Source organism: Sceloporus occidentalis, unplaced genomic scaffold, assembly GCF_023333645.1.
Source record: "Sceloporus occidentalis isolate IW3139 unplaced genomic scaffold, rSceOcc1.0.p SCAF_20, whole genome shotgun sequence".
Lineage (NCBI taxonomy): Eukaryota > Metazoa > Chordata > Lepidosauria > Squamata > Phrynosomatidae > Sceloporus > Sceloporus occidentalis.
This window is the reverse complement of record NW_028317000.1, coordinates 2,426,778-2,450,256: the sequence shown is the minus strand read 5'-3', so window position 1 is coordinate 2,450,256 and position 23,479 is coordinate 2,426,778. Positions and strand designations below refer to the sequence as shown.

At 44.5% G+C, this 23,479-nt stretch overlaps 1 protein-coding gene across 5 annotated transcripts in view; it reads right to left on the bottom strand.

The window, feature by feature from the left end:
* Positions 1–23,479, bottom strand: part of LOC149301708 (polycomb protein SCMH1-like) — an 83,695-nt gene that overhangs the window by 49,824 nt on the left and 10,392 nt on the right. For 3 of the 5 annotated variants that reach the window (XM_089482862.1, XM_089482864.1, XM_089482863.1), the window contains exons 2-6: positions 23,066–23,151; positions 12,735–12,805; positions 7,643–7,877; positions 5,450–5,538; positions 2,720–2,963 (exon numbers count right to left, since the gene is read on the bottom strand). In XM_089482862.1, the coding sequence (XP_089338988.1) occupies positions 2,720–2,963; positions 5,450–5,538; positions 7,643–7,877; positions 12,735–12,805; positions 23,066–23,090 (664 nt within the window). In that variant the 5' untranslated portion in view covers positions 23,091–23,151. Of the gene's footprint in view, positions 1–2,719; positions 2,964–5,449; positions 5,539–7,417; positions 7,458–7,642; positions 7,878–12,734; positions 12,806–23,065; positions 23,152–23,479 lie in introns of those variants that run through there. The other 2 variants (XM_089482866.1, XM_089482865.1) reach the window with 2 other exon arrangements.

Genomic DNA, 23,479 nt, shown 5'->3' with positions numbered 1-23,479 from the left:
TCCAGTGAACAGTTACAAGTAGACCATCCCTGACCCAAAGTGATTGGGACTAGAGATGTAAAATCTCTGGAAATTCTGAAACTATGGGGGGAAAAACAGGGTTTTTTTTTGGGGGGGGGGTATCAGAAAAAATTGGAAATTTTCAGAAAAAAATTAAAAATGCCACATAAAGACTTTTTACAGATTGTAAGTCACTCTTTTTACTTTAGGAACATAAAATATGATTTGGCATAAATTATCACAATTGTTATATTAAAAATACCAATTATGAAAAAAACAATTATTACAAATATAATTTACTCTTATCTGTAACAAATGGAGCAACAATCTCCTGAACTGTACAGAACCTCTTTGGTTTTGCTAGTTTATGTGAAGCAGGCAAAAAAATTAAAATAGAATTTTAAAAATATTAAAAAATCAGAAGAAACCATCAACATTGGTAACAAAGAAATTTGAAGATGGTGAGAAGCAAGAGTCAGCGGCTGTGCTGTGAAAAGGCATTGCCAGAATGCTGCAGGAGGGATAGGTTTGGCAGAATCCTAGGCTGTGTTCCTCAACTAAATCCGAGAGGATGTTCTATATTCTGCAGCATTGGAAACTATCTTCTCTACATCAAGTTCTAAGTGTGATGCTTCTTTTGTAACCCGGTCAAAGGCAGTAGCAGGGCTATCATCACTTATATTTCCACCTCTGAATCTTGGTTCCAACAGATTTGCAGCAGCATGAATGGTATGGCAACAAAATTCTTCCCTTTTATAAATACAATATTTCACTTTACTGCCTAGGTAAAGTTTTTTGTTTTCCCTCCCACTGTTGGGTCCTTGCATTGTTTGACTTGGGCAAGCTATATGCCTCAGAAGAAGGCAATGGCAACACCTCATTTGAACAAATCTTTCCAAGAAAACCCCTTAGGGTCACCATAAGATGGAAATGACTTGAAGGCACACAGCAAAAACAAGAACAGCGACTAGGTTATATCCTTCCCTCCATACACCCCTCTAAGAGAATTTTCAAGGCTGTGATTATCTTGCTTTGTTCTTCACAATGAGCAGCTAAGTAAAAGTACAAAATGACTGCTTATCGCAACATGTATTTAATAAAAAGAAAGAAAAAATCAAAGTTGATAGAAACATTTTGTTGGAAGTATTATAAACTGTATGGTGGCAAAGGTAAGATCAGAAAATAGCGGCCAATGGGCCAAAAAGATCTCTTGAGATGAAACCGATAAATTGCTAGTCTAGAAGTATGTGAGTGATATCAAGGGAGCAAAAACTGTGACAGGAAAACCTGCCAGCAAATCAATTCAGAAAATGTGGTTGAAAAGCCTGCTATTCCCCACCCCACTTTCTGAAAATAATTATGCTACTAAATTAGCCGTGGACCAAAAGACAAGGAGGATGAAAGGCTATTACTTCTGAATAGGTATGGCTATTTGGGAGACAGTCATACATACACATGTAAAAAAAGATTATCATGAGATATACTGAAGATATCTCTCAAGTGTCACTTTAAATGCTGAGGTATACCAAGAGATGACAAATATCACTACAAAACTATATAGCCAAATGCCTCAGTCATTCCTCATGGGCTCATATATGTTAGAACATTTTGATATTTCCTCCTGAACAGTTCATTCATGGAGATGATGTTAGATATCATAATATATATGCACATACCCATGCACACACACTGGACCAATAGCTAGGATCACGGAAACTTAAATGATGGTCCTGGACATGACAGATTTCTTTTAGACTGAGTTTCTTATCAATGTTATACAGTTGATGATAGTGGGTCCTATTAGCTGAAGATGGACACAATGATATTCTGCTCCCTCTTGTATTAAAAAAGCAAAGTCCTTTAGAGATTATGCCTATTAAGCCAAACGCTTGGCATGAATTCATATGTCCAAATAAATAAGAGCACTTACTTTGCTTTCTTCCTATTTTCAAAGCGGTAGCTACTAATCTGAAGAGCCAGCGTTGTCAAAGACAATTCTGTCAACATATGGCCATTATGACTGCACAAAATGCTGTCACCTTCCCACCAAAGTTGTACCTATTTATCTACTTGTATTTTTACATGCTTTCAAACTACTAGGTTGGCAGAGGCTGGGACTAGGGACAGGAGCATACCCATCATCTGGTACTTGGACCTCAAACTGCCAACCTTCCGATCTCACCATCGTCAGAATTAACCACTAAGCCACTTAACGACGGAGCAAAGGGGGGTATCTAATGTAAAACCATTGTTCTCTGACATACAGGTCTCTAATGATCCAATAATGGACACGGTGCTGAAGGGCAAAGAGTAGAGGTTCTATTTAGGAATTAAAACACAAACCAAAGGTGAAACTAAAATAATAAAGCATACATATATTCACATCACTGAATAAGCCTTTCAATTTAAAACTAATTTAAATAGAGCTCATGGATAAATGATGCTCAGAGACTTGTTGCATGAGAAAAGAAAGTCAAAACATAACGGGAGAGTAACAACTTTCCCTATGCCTCTACATATGACATCACAGCATTTCCATTCTCCTTCTCTAAGGAGATGATCATAAAAGCATGCCTTTTGCCAAATGGATTTTTCCAGCATGGCAAAAAGCACAATTTTTATGACTGTCTGCTTTCATAAGATAACAGAAGTTCTTCAACAACACGTGGAGAGGCATGGAGAAAGCCGCTACTTTCTCAATATGTTTCAATACTCTTACCTTTTGTTCCAGGGGGCTGCAAGTTGTCACCAGTCAGTGAACACCAGCCAACAGGAAAGATGTCACGAGAATCATAGCGGCACCAGTAGTCAAAGGCACCTCTCCAGCCATCAAAAGTGATAAGCACTTCAGACCCTCGCACCTCACCAATAGTGGCTGGGCAGATGAAGTGTGGATTTTTCCTGTCTACAGCCTCCAGTTTCATGCCCATCTTAAAGAAGTTCTGGGATGGAGATGGTGGCTCCTGGGGGAAAGGACCCAGAGAAATAAGCATGAAATTAACTCGGTTAGTGCACATATGCAAGTATGGAACCACAAATAGGGTAAAGGCTGAGGGGTCAGAGTCAAAAGCAATTCTGGGTGGAGTTGGAGTCAACAGAAATGTACCAATTCCAACTCTCGCTTCAAATAAAAACTTATCCCATTATAACAATATATGGTAAATGGTAGCCAATCAATAAGAAAGTATCAGTATACAGCTCCATCCACAAAAAAGTGACACAAAAGACTGCATCAGCACTTCCAGTGCCTGTATGAAGGCTTGAGGGAGAGTTTGTTGGAGATCTGACTTGTGCGACATTACACAGGGCTTTTGCTAGCAATTAAAAGCAATTGTAAGAACTAAACTGCCCTTTTTCTGGGGACAGATTCCACAGGGTTGTCATGAGTTGGGGCCCTCTCGAACAACAACAAAAGTTACCATAAGCCTTGACAATTGTAGAATGGGTTCCCACATAGTCCATTTCCAATTCATTATGAGAAGGCTGCTAAGCAAGTGGACAGAATGAGTCTGCTTATTCAATTCTTATCTTAATTTGCATCACAGGTTAATGGAATAGGGCCTCTTTGTGGGCATGCTTATGCGTGCCTATCAGGGCCAAAACTTTGACTCTCACTCTAGCTCTTCTTTTTTGCTACTGTGGGACTCTGACTTCTTCATAAATTGCAAATGGATATTAATTAGTAATAGAAATTTAATGTAGTAAAAGCGATAGCACAAGACATTTCATCCTCATCATGTAAATCATCAGCCTACTTAGATAGATAGAACATAAAATATATTTCTTTGATCAAGTATAAATAGAAGTATAAAACAATGCATTTTGTTTTCCATATTTATTGACATATACTGGCTAGCACTAGAGTTCATTCTGTCTGTGTGGAGTGTTGCACTTCAATGGGAGTATCATCTGTTTGTGGTGTTTTATTTTTCCCAGGTTGTATTATTGCAGCTTCCACTTCACATTTTAGAATTTCGGGGTTATCTGCATATCGTTTTTAATTCCATGTGTCTTTCATTTTGTCATCTCTTTTATAACTCTTCTGTGTATTGTCTTTTTATTAATTTCTAGACTTGAATTATGTTCTTTTTATTGTCATAGAGCACCCCAGCCCTTGGTTTGAACTTCCCTTTGATTTTTTCAGATTTTGTGGAAGAGATCTCTCGTTCTTCCTTATTTGTTGTTGTTTTCTATTTCTTTGCATTGATCATTGTAGTGGTTGTCTTTATCTTTTTCTACTATTATTTGTTTATTTAGAATATTTATCCCCCACTCTTCAGCCACAAAGGCTCTCAGAGTATCTTACAATTATTATTATTTTTAATGAGACGGTTCCCTGCCCTCAGGCTTACAATCTAAAAAGACACGACACAAAAGGAGAAGGGAATGGTGGTGGGGAAGGGGATCAGGCCCAGCAGTTCTTCTTTCCCTCTCAGGCCTGGACCAAGGCAGATGGACTGGAGGGAGAGCTCTGCTTCTTAATCTAGGCCAGGCCCAATGGAGGTGGGCCTGCATCTCTCCCTCCATGGCTGGATGGCACCAGATGGACTGGAGGGAAGGCTCTTCTTCTTAGTCCAGGCCAGAAGAACTATAGCTTTAATGCTGTTTTAAACGTAGTCAGCATTTTCAGATGTCGTATCTTTTCCTGCCACAGACTGGTGGCAGCAGACAAAAAGGTCCTCTGGAAAATTGTTGTAAGTCTAGTCCTGGCCGGATGGAGTCAACATTTCCCAGAGGACCTGGTTACAGGACAGACTGTATGGGAGGAGGAGATCCAGGTTTGGGTAATAAAGGTAATAATCAACTCTGTACTTTGCCCAGGAACTAATGTAGTAGTAGCGGTAATAGTGCTCTACTCAGCAATATCAATTGGCTTCACCTGGACACCAGGGTAAAATGCACAAAAACATACACAGGGGGGAGTGTTTCAGTAGGGACACAGAGAGCATCTGCACCCTACAACTGCCTATCAGCTCTTGGTTCTTTGCTCCATTCAGAGTCTTTAGGACTTTACTATGTCCTATTGTCAATATGAATTACTGCCTCCCACACAATATCATCCACATTCATATTCTTGCATCTGCCCTGAACCTTGTCTCCTGGTCTAAATATTTGCATTCTGTCTAAACAAAATCATTCCAAGATATACACATTCCAAGGCATATTTCAAGACACTGATGCAACCCCCCCCCCCGAGAACTTTATTCAAATATTCCCTTCATTCTTTCAGAAAAGCATGATTTCACTAACTATACGCACGCACGCACGCACGCACGCACACACACACACACACACACACACACCTCTCTTTGAGTAGAGGATAGCCTCAGTGGGGCATCTTCCAGACAAAAGCAACATCAAATACAAAGGCAATGAAACTTTATCATATCTAAAACCCAGTTACACAGCCATCAGAATATGTGAAAATGTAGTTCATTTGCTATAGTACCTTATGGAAAATTCGAACAGGAGCCATTTCTGCTCCATTCAGAGTTTTCAGGAGAAACATGGGCCAAGAAGAAGCATTCAGCCGAAAGCCTGAAACAAACAAATTCAAAGGTCATAAAAACAGTGTATGACATCTCCATACCAGCTATCCTGCCATCATGAAGGCATTGTGATGTCTTCATCACAGCATTTAGAGAAGCCTGGTTCAGAGGTTTCAAGTGCTGAATAGCTTTTTGGCAGGCTCCCCACTCCCTCTTCTATGCACACATGCTCTGGTATGCTCTGCTAATCCCCTCCACTACCCATTTTGAAAAAACACCTGAGTTGAAACAGAAAGGTCTTTTCTATGGCAGGCATTCAGAGAATGTCTAAACTCCAAAACAGTATGAGTACATGCTTAACCTCTAATGCGTACAAAGATTTCTCCAAAGGAGAGGTACGGTTCTTCATAACAGTGGAGAGCACTAGGTCCTAAGATAAATGGAATTTAAAGACCTTAGCAAAAATGAAATGTCAGGTTGTAAAGAAACTTTGTTCTTGTTGAAAATTGGGTATGAAATATCGTTCACTAGCTCTCTTAGCCAATGGATCACAAGGAGGAATGTGAGTCTTCAAACAGAGGAACCAACTTACACTTTGTGCAAGTAAAATTACTCGCACCCTTCAGCAAGAACACAAACATAGCACAGCTGTTGCAGGTGACTGTCCATATTCAGTAGTGTTAAGTATGCAATGAAACAAGACTCAGGGACTCCCCCTTGAAACTCCTCTGCAAATAATTTTGTGTGGGTTTTTCGGGCTATGTGGCCGTTCTAGCAGAGTTTCTTCCTGACGTTTCACCAGCATCTGTGGCTGGCATCTTCAGAGAAATGAAGACTGGATCATGGCTTTGGTGCGGCTTCTGGACTCTTAGGACACATGCATCATTTAAACAGCATACTTCCAATGTGACCCAAAGCAGCTTTATTTTGGCCTGTCTGTATGGGGGCTAAGATTGACAATTCTCTGCCTTGCTCCTTGTTGGCTTTTGCTTATATGGATTATGGACTTGGTGTAATGATGCCTGACTCAGCTGACAATGTTGTTCTTGTTCCTCCATTTATCTTGCTTTATTAACTGTGACTGACTTATACTGGATTGACTAATTTACTAGTCTTTGCCTTATAATCACCTGAGTTTTGGGTCACTTGCTGACTGTAGTACAAAATGATGCCCACTGTGTAGCACGTAATAATAATAGTAATAATAATAATAATAATAATAATATTTATATCCCGCCTCTTCTGTTTGGGGATCGAGGCGGGTAACAACAGAGTTTATAATACACAATATAAAAACAGTAAAACCCACAAAACCCTGACCCAACCCTCTCTCCCAAGCTATAAAATTAACATAAAACATGATTAAAATATATAACAATACAACACTACAAGATTATTCTGCAATCCATGAATGACAAGGAGATATAGTAGGAAGGACGGATAGAGTCGGTTCTGGGCGGTTATCACTCAGGGAAGGCCTGCTGGAAGAGAAAAGTTTTTGTCGCTTTTTAAAAAGCTTCCAATGAGGATAATTGGCGAATCTCTTCCGGCAGATCATTCCAAGCTTTAGGGGCCATAGCAGAAAAAGACCTCCAGGTGGGCACTGCCAATCTGGTCTTTTTTGGATGTAAAAGATCTTTCCCAGAGGAACGGACTTTGGGACAGCAAGAATGGAGAGTGGTACTGCAGAACTTGATACTGGCATTGATTCCAAAGAAGCAAGTGAATGCACCAGCCTAAATGGACCTAGAGGCACAGAAGCTGATGGAGTAAGGGAAGGAATTGAAGTGGCAGCATTTTCAACCATCAGTGTATGAAGGAATATGTATCACCAGGTGAGAAGAAAAAGTTATCTTTATCTGCTAAACCAAAGTGTGTGTGTGTGAGTGTGTGTGTGTCAGCATTGTCAGTAAGGAAAATCCACCTACTTTCAACAGCTGATGGTAAGATCCATATTATTTCCATGTCCTGTAATGAAACAAGAGTGGGGGGGTAGAAAGAAAAGAGGCTTATCTCTAAGTAAGTCTCCTTTCTTGAAATAAGTTCATACATTCTGGTATCACATTGCTGTTCCAAACTGTTTCTGATCACAGAAAAGTATAAAACCGACACATCTACTTCTAGTCCTTGAGACAAACAAAGCTTCAACTCACCCAAAGGAGGCTGCAGCATCCCTCCATTCTTTTCACAGTTGCCAATTGGCTGGATTTCAGCAGAATCCACCAGGCGCCAAAAATCATTCTTATTGTCACTGCCATCCAGACGCAATCGGAGCCGGGCACCTGTCAGTCCAACTACAGTAGCAATGCAAGTAGAAGTGGTATTTCTAGGATCCTGGGCTTCTAGCTTCATGCTGATTTTAAATTCATTGATTGGCGGGGTATACGACTGAGGAGAACAAGGATTTCAGACAGACTTAAGATCACACATTTTCTGTCCCTTCCAGATCTCCTCATTCTCTGAATTATTCTTGGCACCTTAATGCCAAGAGTGTCTTCAAAGTCAGATGTAACCCTCTTCTTTTGTCCCTTTCTATTGAAAGAACAGACAGTTTATGTGTTTCAAGAAAAAACTGTCTGTGCTACTAGTTCTTCACTAACTGCAAGCAACATCCTTGATATTAATGCAATAAAAACAGCTTTATCCAAGTCAGATGATGATGATGATGATGATGATCATCATCATCGTCATCATCATCATGTATATCCCGCCTCTGTAATTGGATCAAGGCAGCTTACAACATTAAAATAGCATTAAAATACAAAATAATTAATATCATAAAAACCCTATAATCCAAAGACCCACCCACCCTCAAATTTAAAATGACAATTCAAGACACATAATAATAAACAAAATCAGGCAGATAGTCAGTTGATGAGCTGCTAATCTAGCCCAGTACTGTCCACTTCAATAGCAGCAGCTCTGGAAAGTATGATCTTAGTTAACTGGTGATATCAGGAACTGAACCTAGGACATTCTATCTGCAAAAGTTCTTCCATTTTGGCTGGGAGACTTCTTGTATTCCCTGACAGTCACTTCTTTTGTAATTTGCAAGCAGCGATAAATAAAATAATAAGCAAGGTAATCTCACACAAGCTTTAGCCCTTTCTGTATATGTTATGCTTCACCTCTGTAATACACCCCACTAAAGAAAAACCACAGCTCAGTGATACAGCTCAAGCATTGCACACAGGTCTCAGGTTTGATCCCAAGCATCTAAATACCCTAAAGGGACAAGATCCAATTTAATCTGGAAGCTAAGGTGTGTCAGCCCTAGTTAGTACTTGGGTGGAAGACCACCAACAAATATCCTGTGCTGTAGTGTATATTTCAAAGAAAGAAACTGACAAAACTACCTCTGAGTATTCCTTGTATTAAAAAACCCTATGAAATTACTGGGGTTAGTGTAAATCGACAGGCCGCCTGAAGACACATACACACAAAGATCTCAAAACAGTGTTAGGGAAGAGTCCTGCCTAAAACACTGAAGACCTGCTGCCACTTGATACTGTCTACAATGTGCTTAGATGAACTAATGGTCAGACTTGGCATAAGGCAGCTTGTTATGTTCTGATGTACTTGATAGGATTCTTCATTATAAAGCATGTTAGAATTCCAGCTAAAGATTGTCCTCAGAAGGCACTCCCTCAGTTCAGGAAATAGCTTGTGTTAGGGTTAAAGTGATCTTGGCAGTACATGTAAATAACTGCTGTGTGTGTGTGTGTGTGTGTGTGAGAGAGAGAGAGAGAGAGAGAGTGTGCATATGTATATACACACATGCATGCACGCACACATATATATGTGTATATATGTATGCTTTATCTTGCCTTTCTCCTGACATGGACCTCTGGCAACTTCTTCTTATGTTTATATCTCGCCCTTCTCCCAGGGCTGGGACTTAGGGCAGCTTACAACATTAAAAACACCATACAGTTAAAAACATGCAAAAAATAGCATATTAAAATAGAAATAAATTACTACAATAATTCAAACAAATTCAATGCTAAAATCAAGTACTTTAAAAGGATTAAAACGCGTAAAATATATTATCAACACCCCATCACATGCCTTAAAAACTTTCTGTTTTAAAAGCCCGTTTAAACCTACTGGTCTTAGCCTTCCAGCAGAAAGATATCAAGAAAGGGACCGCTTTGGCCTCCATGGGCAGGAGTTCCAGGGAGTTTAGGGGCAGCCATGGAAAAGGCCCTCTCTTGTTATAAAACAGATGAAAACTTATAAAAGAGATGAAAACAAAGTAGAGCTTTAACAAGTATATAGTTTAAACTGAGAGAGATCTGAAATTCCAACTGAACACCACCTTGATATAAAGCTCCCAAGCTATTTCACCAACCTTAAGTCCGTCAAGCTCATGTAAGTACATCTATTTCTCATAGAATCACATACACATGAAATCATAGAGCTGGAAGAGACCACAAGGGTCATCCAGTTCAACATCCTGACACGAGAAATACGTAATTAAAGATCCAGCCTGTGTTAAAAAAACCCCAAAAAGGAGACTCTGCCCTCTCCAAGCCAGTGAACGATTACCCTGTTTTTCACTAAGAGAAACCACCAACTATTAGATAGGGACAGTACATCCAAAATAAAACCCAATCCAATCAAAACAGAAGAAATAACTTCGCAAAGTGCAATGCCAGTGTTGGACTGGTCACTAGATAATATAGGTCAGTGATGGCAAGCCTTTTACAGACCAGGTGCCCAAACTGCAAGCCAAAACTCACTTATGTATCATAAAGTGCTATGTTCCTCTGGCTTTCTAGTAACAAACTCTGATGAACTCTGTGGTGGGGTGACAGAGCGTGTGCCCACAGAGAGGGCTCTGAGTACCCCCTCTGGCACGCATGCCATAGGTTCGCCACCACTGATATAGGTTCACTGAAACCTATACTTAGGAGCCCCTCCCTTCCAAAGCTCACAATTGAGTTAGCAAACGTGGAATTAATTAAATTCCCTGATACTTGTAAAACTCAAAACTTACTTTCCTTTAGACCTATTAACTATGAAACTACTGTAATAGAACAACCAACTGAATTTGAAATGAACCAAACAAATATTAATGTCAGCTCTGATAATAATTTTAGTTTACAGAGGCCTTCAAATGATAATGAAGCTAATGGATGGATCTTTACATTGCTTGATGATCTAGCAACAGTAAAAAAATCCCTAACTGAATGTAATAACCTGCTAACCACACCGGTTGATCTACACTTAAAGCTAATTTTACTGCTCCAAAGGAGCAAAATGTGCTACCTGTGAATGACAAAGCTAGTATACCCCAAATAGTATCTGCTATATCAAGTGTTGGATCCAAAGAAGGGGCTCAAGCGAAAGAACCTAAATGAGAAAGCAGTAGAAAATCCTAGGAAGATTTGTAAAGCAGATTTACCCTTAAATCCTCCAGACTCTAGAAAATCCTTGTCTGGAGAGGAATTTACAACTAAGGGAACTATCTCTTCCCAGGACCCTCTGGCAGGGAAATTGTTGTTAAATATATATCACCAGCACCACCCTCAAAATGAGAAACCAAATGGGGAACTTTTGATCCCCAAACTGAGAAATAATTCCCTCCCAAATGCCACCCCAGCTGTCTCTCTCCATAAAAACCATGTTTCATCAACAATCCCACAGGTCTCTAGACCTCACTTAGATCTATCCTCCTACAAAATGTAGAAAAGGGTTCAACTAAATGATGTTAATTTAAAAAAAAATGGAAACTAGTTATGGTACATCACAAAATATACTGTCTAATTTTCCAAAATCTGCACGTAGACTTACCCTAGTTGAGCGTGAATATCACTTTTTAATCATCACAGAAGAGATCTGTCCTAATCAAATTACTGCTAATGATATCTTACAGATAAACTATCTACATTCTAACAACTCAAGTGCTTTGACTGAGAGTTCCTGTATGTCAGGGGGTTGGACTGGATGGCCCTTGTGGTCTCTTCCAACTCTACGATTCTAGGTTTCTATGATTCTATGATTCTCTCACAGCTGCAGAAGTTTACTGCATTCCGTGCAGCTGTGGACAAGTCTATAGAGGGACCACCAAATGCAGTGTTCAAATGCAAATCAAGGAACACAAGAGATACTGTAGACTGGGCCAGACAGAAAAATCAGCAATAGGGTCAAACAGTATATATACCTCACACACCTCCATGCCACCATTCTCTGAAGATGCCAGTCACAGATGCAGGCAAAACGTCAGAAATAAATTCTTCTAGAACAAGGCTACACAGCTTGAAAAACCCATTAAAAAACCCAATTAAATGTGTGTTTATCCCGTTGGGGATAAGACACTTTAAAGCCAATGCACTAATCTCCTTTGTCAAAGGCCTACGATACACGACATCCCCAGCATTCCTCTCATCTACCAAACTTGTAATGATATAAAAAGGAGACACGGGCCAAAAGACAACACAGGCCGTTAGCTCCAGGCCAGGATCAGGCAGACCAGATGTAGATCCAGTGGATCTAACCTGATCCTGGCCCAAAGAGGCCCTATCCTGGTCTAAAAAGACGGTCTGTTCTAGGAAATTCAGCGGCAACAGCTAGCAGACTGGACAGTACCTGCCTCTGCTGTTGCATCTGCTGAAAAGACCCCCAGCATAGACTGTGATACTGAATGGGGGCACCTGGCCATTTATTTATTTATTTAGGTATTTATACCCCGCCCTTCAGCCCTAAAGGTTCTAAGAGTGGCTTACAATTATTATTATTTTTAATTAGACAGCTGATGTAGGCTTAGCCAGGCTTCCTGTTTCCACCCTTATGGACACAGCGGGTGTCTTCTCAGCAGATGCAATGGCAGAGATAGTTACAGAGCACACAGTGGTAGTGAGTTCATGGCACGCCAACGGATGGGTGCACAAACACCCACCTGTCCTTGTGTCAGCCTGGGGACTGACCCATGGCAGGACAACACAGGTTTGGCCCATGTTATCCTACTTGTCTGTTTAGGACCAAGATTAGTCTGGTATGACTTATTTTTTGAGAAACCCATGCTGACTTTTAGTGATCACAGCAATACTTTCTCAGTTCTTACAGACTGTCTGTTTCATTATCTGCTCTAGAATCTTTCTTGGTATAAATGTCAAGCTGACTGTCTGGTAGTTATTTGGGTCCTCTTTTCCCCCTATTTTTGAAGATGGGGACAACATTTACCCTTCTCCAGTCTGCTGGTACTTCATATCAACTTTTTTACAACATGAGATGCTCCATTACCTGCTTGAAGCAATGGGCTGGAGCTGGGATGGAACATGTTTCTTTCAAGTATTTATCCCAGGCAAAGTGACCTGTATGAAAGAAAGGGGGGAAAGTTGATGATTATGAACATTTTGAGAACTTCAGAAAATGATCTGTCTTCAGCATAACTTTAATGAGATACCTATAACTGTACTTGCTAGTGGCCTGCTTAAGACTAATCTAGGTTTATATTTATTTACTGTATCTAATCTTGTATTGATTTATTGCCTGTTCCACCCTCCAACAGCACCCAACAGACTATTCCTAGATGGTGTCTCATTGAAGTGTCTTACAGAATCAGACCTATTTCTCTTGCTTGAGTGGAAAAATTGCCACACAGGTGCTTTCAAACTATTCTGTGGCTATTTTTCTTAAGGGTCTCTCTATGGCTTATAAGGTCAAGCAATTCTACAGATGACTCATACAGTTTTTATTTGGTCTTTTCAACAAAACTGATAATTCAAACTGGACTATTAAAGCAGAACTACAAGTTACAAGGAACTATGAGGGAGGATGGGGCTGCAACAATGAGTCAAGTTTCCTGTCTCTCCCTTCTTGCTTAGGACCCTGGTTTCATTTCATCCTGAGATGTGAAGGTCTAGGAAAAAACTGGAGAAGTTATGAAAAATCGGATTATGCAGTATTTATGTAGTAAACAGACCTTTATTTAAGACTGCTATGAGTAGCACTGCTATACACAATAGCAAAGTGGAAGACTGCAGTCCAGTGCTGGTGTATGAGCCAGTCTATGACAAATTTTGAAGAACAATTGTAGCTAGTGGACATAAATATGTAACTGGCCCCTGCTTGGCACTCAAGGAGAAGGAGCCTGTTCCACAATGGAAGAAGGCTTAAGAAGTACTAATGTAACGTATCATAGAATTGTAATTCTTATTACTGTATATCCTCATGTATACGTCTAGATATTTTAGTCAAAAATTGACCCTAATAAGCTGGATAAGCAGTATCCTCCTGATGGCCCAATTCCGTTGTTGATGGTCTTTTGCAAGATGGTGACAGGGGAGGCAGTGAGACCATAGCAGTCAGAGAGACATGAGATTTAAGGCCTATTCATACAGTAATGATTGAAGGTGGGAGAGCTGATTTTTCCAGGCCTGGGGAGTAAAGGCCCTGCCATGGGTGCAAGCTTGCATATTATGAGTCTCACCTGTCATCTGTCTACTCTTCTCCGCCTATCTTTCTGCCTATTTTTTGTTTAATGTTTTTAATGCCTTTAATGTTTTAATGTTTTTATATTATTACTGTTTAATTCTGTTTTAGTACTGGGAATGGGGGGGGGGTAGGTCTAGGGTTTGATTTTTTAAACTTTATTGTAACTTGATGTATTTTATTGTTGTAACCCGCCCAGATTCTTCGTGATTGGGCGGGCTAGAAATAAATCATTATTATTATTATTATTATTATTATTATTATTATTATAGCAAACAATGGCAGTGTTTGTCTTGGCATGGGATTTTTAGCCCCACACTCATCACACTGCTTAATGGATTGGGAGGCCATATTTACCAATGATGTAAGCATAGTGAATAATCCATGGTCAAGTCAGGAAAATTAAAGAACATGCAAATCACCAAGCAGAGAGTAGTCAATGTCAAACCGAGTCAAAAGCCAGAAACACACGATGCCAATGCCAAAACCAAGTAAAATGGGTCCAAATTCAAAGCCATAATCCATATTCAAAGCCAAGTAACAGTTATAAATGGAACTGAAGAGTGCCTTTAAGTTATTTCGTTGCTGCTAGCATGGCGGACAAACAAGAACTGAGGGGCAAGCGCGCGGACATTAGGGTTATATTTAGGGTGGGCAGAGCTGCCGTCAATAAGTCTTCCCTAGCAATTCTAGAAGGTTCCAAATGTCTCTGCAGCACAGGTGCAGTAGAATCCATTTGTGTAATTCACAGAGACCATGACGAAGAACCATATTTGTTCTCATAAGGACAGGTTACTCACCTGTAACGGTATTTCTTCGAGTGGTCATCTGCGAATTCATACAAATGGGTTTTACTGCGCCTGCGCAGTGCTGTTCGGAAACTTCTAGAATCACTGGGCAAAGTACACTTTGCAACATATTGGAAACTTTTTGGCGGTAACCCCGCCCCCCTCCTATAAAGCCCCGGTTCCCGCTCTTTTCCCCAGTTCCAAATTTTTTCCCCGCCAAGTAGGCGACGCAAGACAGAGCCAAAGTGAGCAGGACACCGAGGGGAGGATGGGCGGGATTTGTATGAATTCGCAGATGACCACTCGAAGAAATACCGTTACAGGTGAGTAACCTGTCCTTCTTCTTCGTGGTCTCTGCGAATCATACAAATGGGTTTAGACTGACAAGCTTAGGTATACGGCGGAGGGAGTGTCCTGAGACCAAAGCTATGGTAAACCAAGAAATTTTTATTACAGCAATAAACCTGTGAACCATCAAGAGTCAGTCCTGTTTCTTGCACAACACCACAAATGTGGACAGAACCAACAAGGCAGAAGAAGGGTATGCAAGGTCACGCACGACCATACCCATAGGCATTGTGCAAACATCATTAGCAGTTGCAATGTAAACATAACTTTGCAGAACCTGAGGGGGGAAATGTAAGGTCATGCAAGACCAATCTCCCTCGAAGGTAAAACAAAAAGCACACCATAGACCAATTGACCAGCACAAGTACACAATAAGTCATCAGTGCAACCCCGAAACCAAGACAGCCCTCCCAAAGGCTGCATCCCGAATTGCCCTGGTGTCCAGCCTGTAATGTTTTATAAAAGTCAATGGCTGGGACCAGACAGCAGCCCTGCAAACGTCCTCTAAAGGGATGCCAGCCAGGAAGGCAGAGGACGCTGCAACCGCCCTGGTTGCGTGCGAACGGACTCTGGTCGGTACCGGTTTCCCCGACAACTCATAACAGAGGCGTATGGTGCTGGCCACCCATTTTGAGAGTCTCTGGGGCGACACCGGCAAGCCCTTTTTCGGTTCCGAATAACATTGGAAGAGCCTTTCGGAACGACTCGAGCCCCTAGTCCTGTCCAGGTAGAAAGCCAAGGCTCTTCTAACGTCAAGCATATGGAGGTTTCGCTCCTCCACGGTTGACGGATTCGAAGCCAAGGTCGGCAACACAATGTCCTGGCACATGTGGAACAAGGATACCACCTTAGGTAGGAAGGTAATATCAGTCCGGAGCACTACCTTGTCTTTATGGAACCGGAGGAATGGTTCATCCCTCCGCAGGGCACAGAGTTCTCCCGCCCGGCGAGCCGAGGTAATGGCCACCAAGAAGACCGCCTTCCAGGTTACAAGTCTTAAGTCAGTTGTGGCCAAGGGCTCAAAAGGCTTGGATTGGAGAGCCGACAACACAATGTCCAGACTCCAAGCCGGGGGAGGGAGAGAAACCTGGGGGTAGAGGTTATTACACCCTTTCAGAAAGCTTTTTACCAAGGGGTCCCTGAAAAAGGAAGGCAAACCATCGAAACGAAAATGGGAACAAATAGCAGACAGATAACATTTGATGGATGAGAGACACAGTCCCGCATCCAGTAAAGACATCAAAAAGTCAAGCACCACTGGCACGGTGATGCTGTCTGGAGATAAATTCCTTTCAACCAGGAAAGAAAGGAACCTTTTCCACTTGGAGGCATAGGACTTCTGAGTTGCAGGCCTATGCGCGGCACGGATCACCCTCCGCACCGGAGGAGCCAGCGCCGTCAAAGCAGGAGCCTCCAAGCCACCATCGGCAGCGAGTCGATGTCGGGATGGCGGACCCTCCCTTCTTGGAGGGTGAGAAGGTCCGGCCTCGGTTCCAGCCGGAGAAATTCGCCGTTGGACAAACGCAGAAGCAGTGGAAACCACGGCTGTCTCGGCCACCACGGGGTGATGAGGATCGCGTCGACTCTCTCTCTCGACATCATGGACACCACCCTGGTCAATAGCGGGAACGGGGGAAAGGCATACACCGTTACTCGTGACCAGTCGAAGGTGAATGCATCTCCGAGAGGACTCTCGTGTCGCATTCGGGAACAGAACTGGGGACAGTGGGTGTTGGAGGCTGTCGCAAACAGGTCGACCTGGGGGGCTCCCCACCTGCGAAACAGGTCGGTGACTGTCTCTGGGTGAAGACGCCACTCGTGGCAGGTTGATGTTCTGCTGAGCTGATCTGCTAGGAAGTTTTCTTCTCCCGGTAAGTGAATCGCCTGGAGAAGTATGCGTCTGTGGATGCACCAGTCCCAAATCCTCAACGTGATGTCCAAGAGGGTCCTGGATTTGGTGCCTCCCTGTTTGTTGACATAGAACATCACTGTTGTGTTGTCGGTTCTGAGAAGAATCACTTTGCCTGTAACAGTGGACTCGAAAGCCTTGAGTGCCTTCTCTACAGCCAACATCTCGAGCGCGTTTATGTGCAGCAAACGTTCCTGCAGGGACCACTTTTCCCTCACACACAGGTCCCGAAGGTGAGCGCCCCAGCCATCCATGGACGCATCTGTCGTCAAGGTCATTTGTGGTTGAGGCTGGACGAAGGGCATACCTATGCACACGTTTTGGGAGTCTAGCCACCAGAGGAGGGAGGAAGTCACGGCCCTTGGAACGGTGAGCCATTTGTTTGGCGAGTCTGTCAGCGGGTTGAATACGGAGAGGAACCACGACTGGAGCGGTCTGAGTCGCAGTCGCGCCCAAGGGGTAACGAACGTGGTGGAGGCCATGTGTCCCAACGCGACCTGGATGTCCCTGGCCTTGAGCCTTCTGGACGAGTGAACAGTGAGCACTGCGGTTGACAGGGCCTGGAAGCGATCCTGAGGAAGGTAGGCCATCGATTCTTCGGAGTCGAGCACAGAGCCGATGAAACGGACCTGCTTGGATGGAGTCAAGTGGGACTTCTCCAGGTTGACTACCAGTCCCAAGTCCGACAAGAGATTTAGAGTGAAGTGTATTGCATCCTGGAGCCCTAGTCTCGACGGAGCTGTCAGCAGCCAGTCGTCGAGGTACGGAAAAACACTGAATCCCTTCTGATGGAGATAGGCTACCACCGGGGCCATGCACTTCGTGAAGACCCGAGGCGCTGTGGCCAAGCCGAATGGAAGGACGTTGTAGTGGTAGGCGTCGGAGCCGATGGCGAAGGCGAGGAATCTGCGGTGGGATTCCCTTATCCCGACGTGAAAGTAAGCATCCTTCAGGTCTACCGTCGCGAACCAGAGGTCCTGCTGGAGGAGAGGCAAAATGGAAGCCAACGTCACCATGCGAAAACGCCTATATCTTAGGAAGGAGTTCAGTTCCCTTAGGTCCAGGATGGGTCTGATTCCTCCATCTGGCTTTGGAACCGTGAAGTATCTGGAGAAAAAAGCTTTGGGCCATAAATCCTGAGGCAATGGAGAGATGGCCCCTTTATGAAGGAGAAAGCGCACTTCGTCGAGAAGGGTGCCCGAGGGGGCAGTAGAAATGAAAGCTCCGGTGGGCGGGAGCTCTTCGAACTCCAGGGTATAGCCCCTTCGGACGATGTTTAAGACCCAGGAGTCGGAGGAGATGGAGGCCCATGTGGTGGCAAAGGGCCTCAAAATGTCAAGGAAAAACAAATTAGAGGGGGCGAAGTGCGCTAGGGATCTTCATGCCCTTTTCTTCCCCTGGTCGGGCTCCTGTCGGCGGTTCTTTCGGTACCGAGACTGGTTGCGACGGCCCGAGGAAGATGACTGCTGAGAGGGGTAGCCCTGCCGTTGCGACCCTTGTTGATGGAACTGGCGTTCCTGATAAGGGAACCTTTGGAACTGACCTTGGTGGTGCTGCCAGGGCCGGAGACGCTTACGGAAGGAGGACGGGCCTGGTGTGGACATGCCATGCTTGCGAGCGGCCGCCTTCATGCGGAACTTCTTGTTAAGTCGCTCGTCGGTATCGGCGTGGAACAATCCGGAACCGTCAATGGGCATGTCTTCGATGGTGGACCTCACGCTCTGATTGAGATCAGAGCCTCGGAGCCAAGCGTGCCTTCTCAACGCAATGGAAGCCGACATCGCCCTTCCAACACATTCCGTGACGTTTCTAGCCGCGGTGATGAGCCAGCTACCGATCGAGTGAGTTTCATCCCTGATCTGGGTCAGAGTCCTCTGGGCCTCATCGGGAACGTCAGGTACAATTGGGGAGATGCCCTCCATCAATGTCTGGACATAAGCTCCCATACATGCTGTGTAACTAGAGGCCTTTGCTGCCAGAGCAGCTGCAGCATATGCCTTCTTGGCCAGAGCGTCTATCTTCCTGGCCTCTTTATCGACTGGTGAGGTGGTCTGGCGCTGGGTGGAGGTCTGCTGAGCACCCTCCACAATGGCAGAATTCTGTCGAGGATGTGACATGAGCCACGGAGCATTTGGAGCCGCGACTCTGTACAGTGACTCAATCTTCCTTGGGGGCCCGAGGAGAGACGAAGGAGAGTCCCAGGAACGTTTAAGAATCGTTTGCAAGGATGGCAAAAATGGGACACACGGGGGTGTCGGGACCCGACCATGGACCCGGCGCTCGACTGGGTCTTCTGCATCCGCCTCTGGATAAACAAGGTCGATGTCCAGGGCCCTGGACATCTTAATGATGTGTTCCGCGAATGACCGAACATCATCCGAAGGCGAGGCCGCTTCTGGATAGTGGAGATCTTGCGGAGACTGGCGCGGGGGGTCTTCCACCTCGGAAGGGTCTTCCGTCGCGATCGAAGCATCCGCCTCAGAATCGGAGGACTCCACCTGAACCACGACATCGACTCTATCAGCTGGTCGCGGTGTCGGTTGAAGCAAAGCTGCTCTGGAAGCTGGGACGGAGTCCATCTGGCGTTTGCTTAACTGTGCATCATCTCGGGAACGGTCACGGGGGCGGTCACGAGAAGGCATCTTGGACATTGCAACTCTCCTAGATACCTTCAGGTAGAACTGGTCTGCTTCAGAGTCGTAGAACACGTCGTCATCATCTGGCACCGGCAAGGGAGACAGGGGAGCTGGCGATGGCGACCTCGGGTCCCGATCCCTCCGGGCTGGGGATGGAGATCGCGGGGGCAAGTCCCGAGAAGGAGACCTCGAAAGCCTGTCTTGGAAGTCTTCCTCATTGGAGAGAAGAAAAGGCACGGTCGCCGCTGCCGAAGGTCCCGGAGTGGCCACCTCTTGACGGGCCTCCCTTGGTGGAGGTCTCTCGGACCCGACCGACAGAGTGTCCTGCCTCGGAGACTCCACCCGGATGCGAGGACGAGTCGAGGGCTCTGGTTCCTTAGACACTCTAGGCTCCTTACGGGGACGGTCCTTAGAGTGCTTGGACTTCTTGGAAGCCGTAGCCTCTGGAGCTGAAGCCGAAGACTTCCTCTTCTTGGATGAAGCGGAGCCCCGCGGAACATCCAGAGGGAAGAAAGGAATAGGGGACTCCATGAGCCTTCCACCCGGTCTGGGTGTGTCCTCCCTACGGGGGGCCGTCTTCGCCCTGGAGGAGGAGTCCTTACCGGTACCCGATCCGTCCTTCGGGTCCGATGGAGCTTCCTTACGGGAGGTATGCTCCGATGCCGGCCGCGAGGTCTTAGCGGGGGCCTCCCGACTCCGAGATGAGGTGGAAGCGGCGGCGGTACCCACAGACCCAGATTTATGCGGGTGCGTGGTGGGTTTGGTGGTGGCACTGGGCTTGTCAGATCCACGGGCCACATTTGCCTCAGGGTTGGGACCCCCGGAACGGTCGGATGTCGACGGAGGAGCACTTGACGAGCCATCTCTGACGGAGAGAGCCACGGAGACAGGGGCTACAGGGGCCGAAGACGGACGAGGATCCCCTTCCCGGATCTTACCCTGGGCTATAGCAGAAGTGAGCCGCGACTCCCGATTCTTCCTGGCCTGAGAAGACATCGATTTGCAGAGGGAGCAGGACTTAACATCATGGTCCTTACCCAGGCAAAAAAGGCAGGAGGTGTGGGGGTCCTGCACCGGCACCTTTCCCCCGCAAATGTCACATTTCTTAAACGGAGGAGACATCGCTAACGAGGTCGACAAGTCCAAAACGAAATCCAAAGCCAAAGTCAACAGTCCAAAGATCTAGTACACGGGGAAAGAAGAGACGCCAAAATCCAAGAAACAGTCCGAGTCAAAACCAGTGATCCAAACGAGCCAACAAGAGCGAAGTTCCAAGCAGCAGCCAAACGCGGCGGAAAAAATGGAACTGGGGAAAAGAGCGGGAACCGGGGCTTTATAGGAGGGGGGCGGGGTTACCGCCAAAAAGTTTCCAATATGTTGCAAAGTGTACTTTGCCCAGTGATTCTAGAAGTTTCCGAACAGCACTGCGCAGGCGCAGTAAAACCCATTTGTATGATTCGCAGAGACCACGAAGAAGAAAGAAAGTAATATACAGAGAAGCTCCTCAAATCTGGAAGGAGTGGTACAGTAGGCCCTTGTTATCCGCTGGGGTTTGGTTCCAGGAACCCCTGTGAATGACAAAATTTATGCTCAAGTCCCATTAAATACAATGGCATAGCAAAATGATGTCCCTTATATAAAATGGGGAAATCAAGGTTTGATACTTGAAATTTATACTTTTTGTGAATATTTTCAAGCCATGGATGCTTGAATCTGTGTATAAAAATCCATGGATAAGGAGGGCCAACTGTACATATTTGGGCAACTATGGCGGGATACAGACCGCCCCTTACCCCTCCGGATTGGGGCCTGGGCATCTGCAGCGGCAGCCCCAGAGGCCCTAATCCGCCGCTTCTCCAGGCCTTGAGGAAGTGACAAAACACCGTTTCCCCGCGGCCTGGAAAGGGGTGTCCTTGGGGCTTCATGCCCCAAAGACACCCCAACAGCTGTGGGGAAGGGGAGAAAGGGGCCGCTTGGCCCCTTTCTCTTCCACATTGCTGGCGCGGCTGTGTAAAGGCCGTGCCAGTGATGCATGAGGCAAAAAGGAGCTCCTTTTCGGAGCTCCTTCCCGTGATGCTGAAAGGGTGCCCCAAGCGCCCTGCAGCATCGCGGGGACATCACCCCCATGCCGTGTTGTTTGGCTGAGGCATGGCCGTGATGTCATAATGGTGGCGCCTGTGTATACAGGGCGCCGCCATTATCACGCTGCCGCGATGTGCTAGGGTTGCAAGGCATGCGGTGGTGCCGCCCTCAGGCAACCCTAGCATGTATCCAGGCCGGCGCAAAGTGCCGGTCTGGAAAGCCCCTATGTCACTAAGAACTGCTACATCTGCAATTGTAGAAGAATTATTTGGCCTCACTGCTTTTGATATGTTTGCGCTGCACACTTTTTAAAATGAATTCCATGTAACATTTTTCTCACAGCTGTATACCAACTAGTTATCAGTCAGCTGATTGTCTATGTAAATCATACATATCCAGCCCACCTAATCCTACCTGAAAGTTATCACATCATATTAAAACGTATTCATGACTCATATCTGCAAGAGCTTGATTCTGAAGACAACAATCTCTACTAAACCCATGTGAAAACTCTCTCACATACATTTTCACTGCAGATCATTGAGAGGAAAAAGTGGTTGAGAAGTTTTTTAACATTTGAAACTCACAATGTGACACTAACACCTGTGGAGAAAATGCTCTAGGTAATGGAAGCTGTTTAGCCCATAAAGTAAACATTCTTTGGGAAGATTTGTTTGCTGGATATCTCAAATTTGAAACATTTTTCACAATAAAGATGTACTCCTATATAAACCTACTTGAGAATATACAACACTGTAGTGAGATGCATATACGCATTGATCATGAACGATGTACTGCTACTTTCTATGTGAACTCTGCCCTGTTTGAAACAGCCCTAAGAATACACACAATAAACAGAGAAAAGGGACAATATATAGCTCCATTTGTATGAAGAAACCCAAAAATAAAAGACATCTTCTCTTTCTAAACAAATCTGTGGTGCTTCCCTAAGCACTCAAAATATAAATGTAGCCCACAGAGAGACCTGTTGGTCCAAGTTTTAAAAAGCACTTATATCTTTCATCTCTGGGTTCACTGATCCACACTTGACATGTCATTCAGGGGCGAAGCAGTTGGGCCAAAGGGAGCAATCTGTGGTCACTGTGGCCGCAATCGCTCCGTGGCCACAGCAACTGGATGTCCGCCACTGCCATGGTCCCAAATAAGCTGTCCAACAAGAGCTTTTTGTCACTCCTTTTCAGGCTGGCTTTGGGCCATGTTAGCAGGTCTTCCAGCTGCTTCAGGGTGTGCATTGTTTGAATGCCACACCTCCAAAGCACCCAGAAGGCACTTTATTTGGCCCATCTGCTTTGGGCCTCAGTCAACTCACAGAAAGATTACTCATGGCCTTTCCTTGGGCTGAGAATTAACACTTACCCTTCTGAGGGCTTGGTTTCCGCATTATACAGCCTGTTACAGATCCTCACCCTGGAATTGCCTCAGGTTTATTAATCTGAAGTTGTCTAGGTAAAAATAATTTAAAAAGAGAGAATAAGTGAATATCAGGTTTCAAAGAGGAGGTCAAGCATATCAATCAAAATAAGCTATTTTTATGAGACTAATGCCAAATATCAAGTTGTAGTGCAGACATCTCAGCAATGGGATTTTATGAATCAAACTGAATATTTTGGATCCATTCCAATCTGCTTTAAAGCCTCGTTTTATTTTATTATTTGCTTAAATGATTTATGGTTTGGTCTTTAGCAATAGTCCAATGTGGTATATAAAATTCATTTAAAAACATTTTTTATTAAACACAGCTAAAAAACCCAACATACTAGCTAATATTAT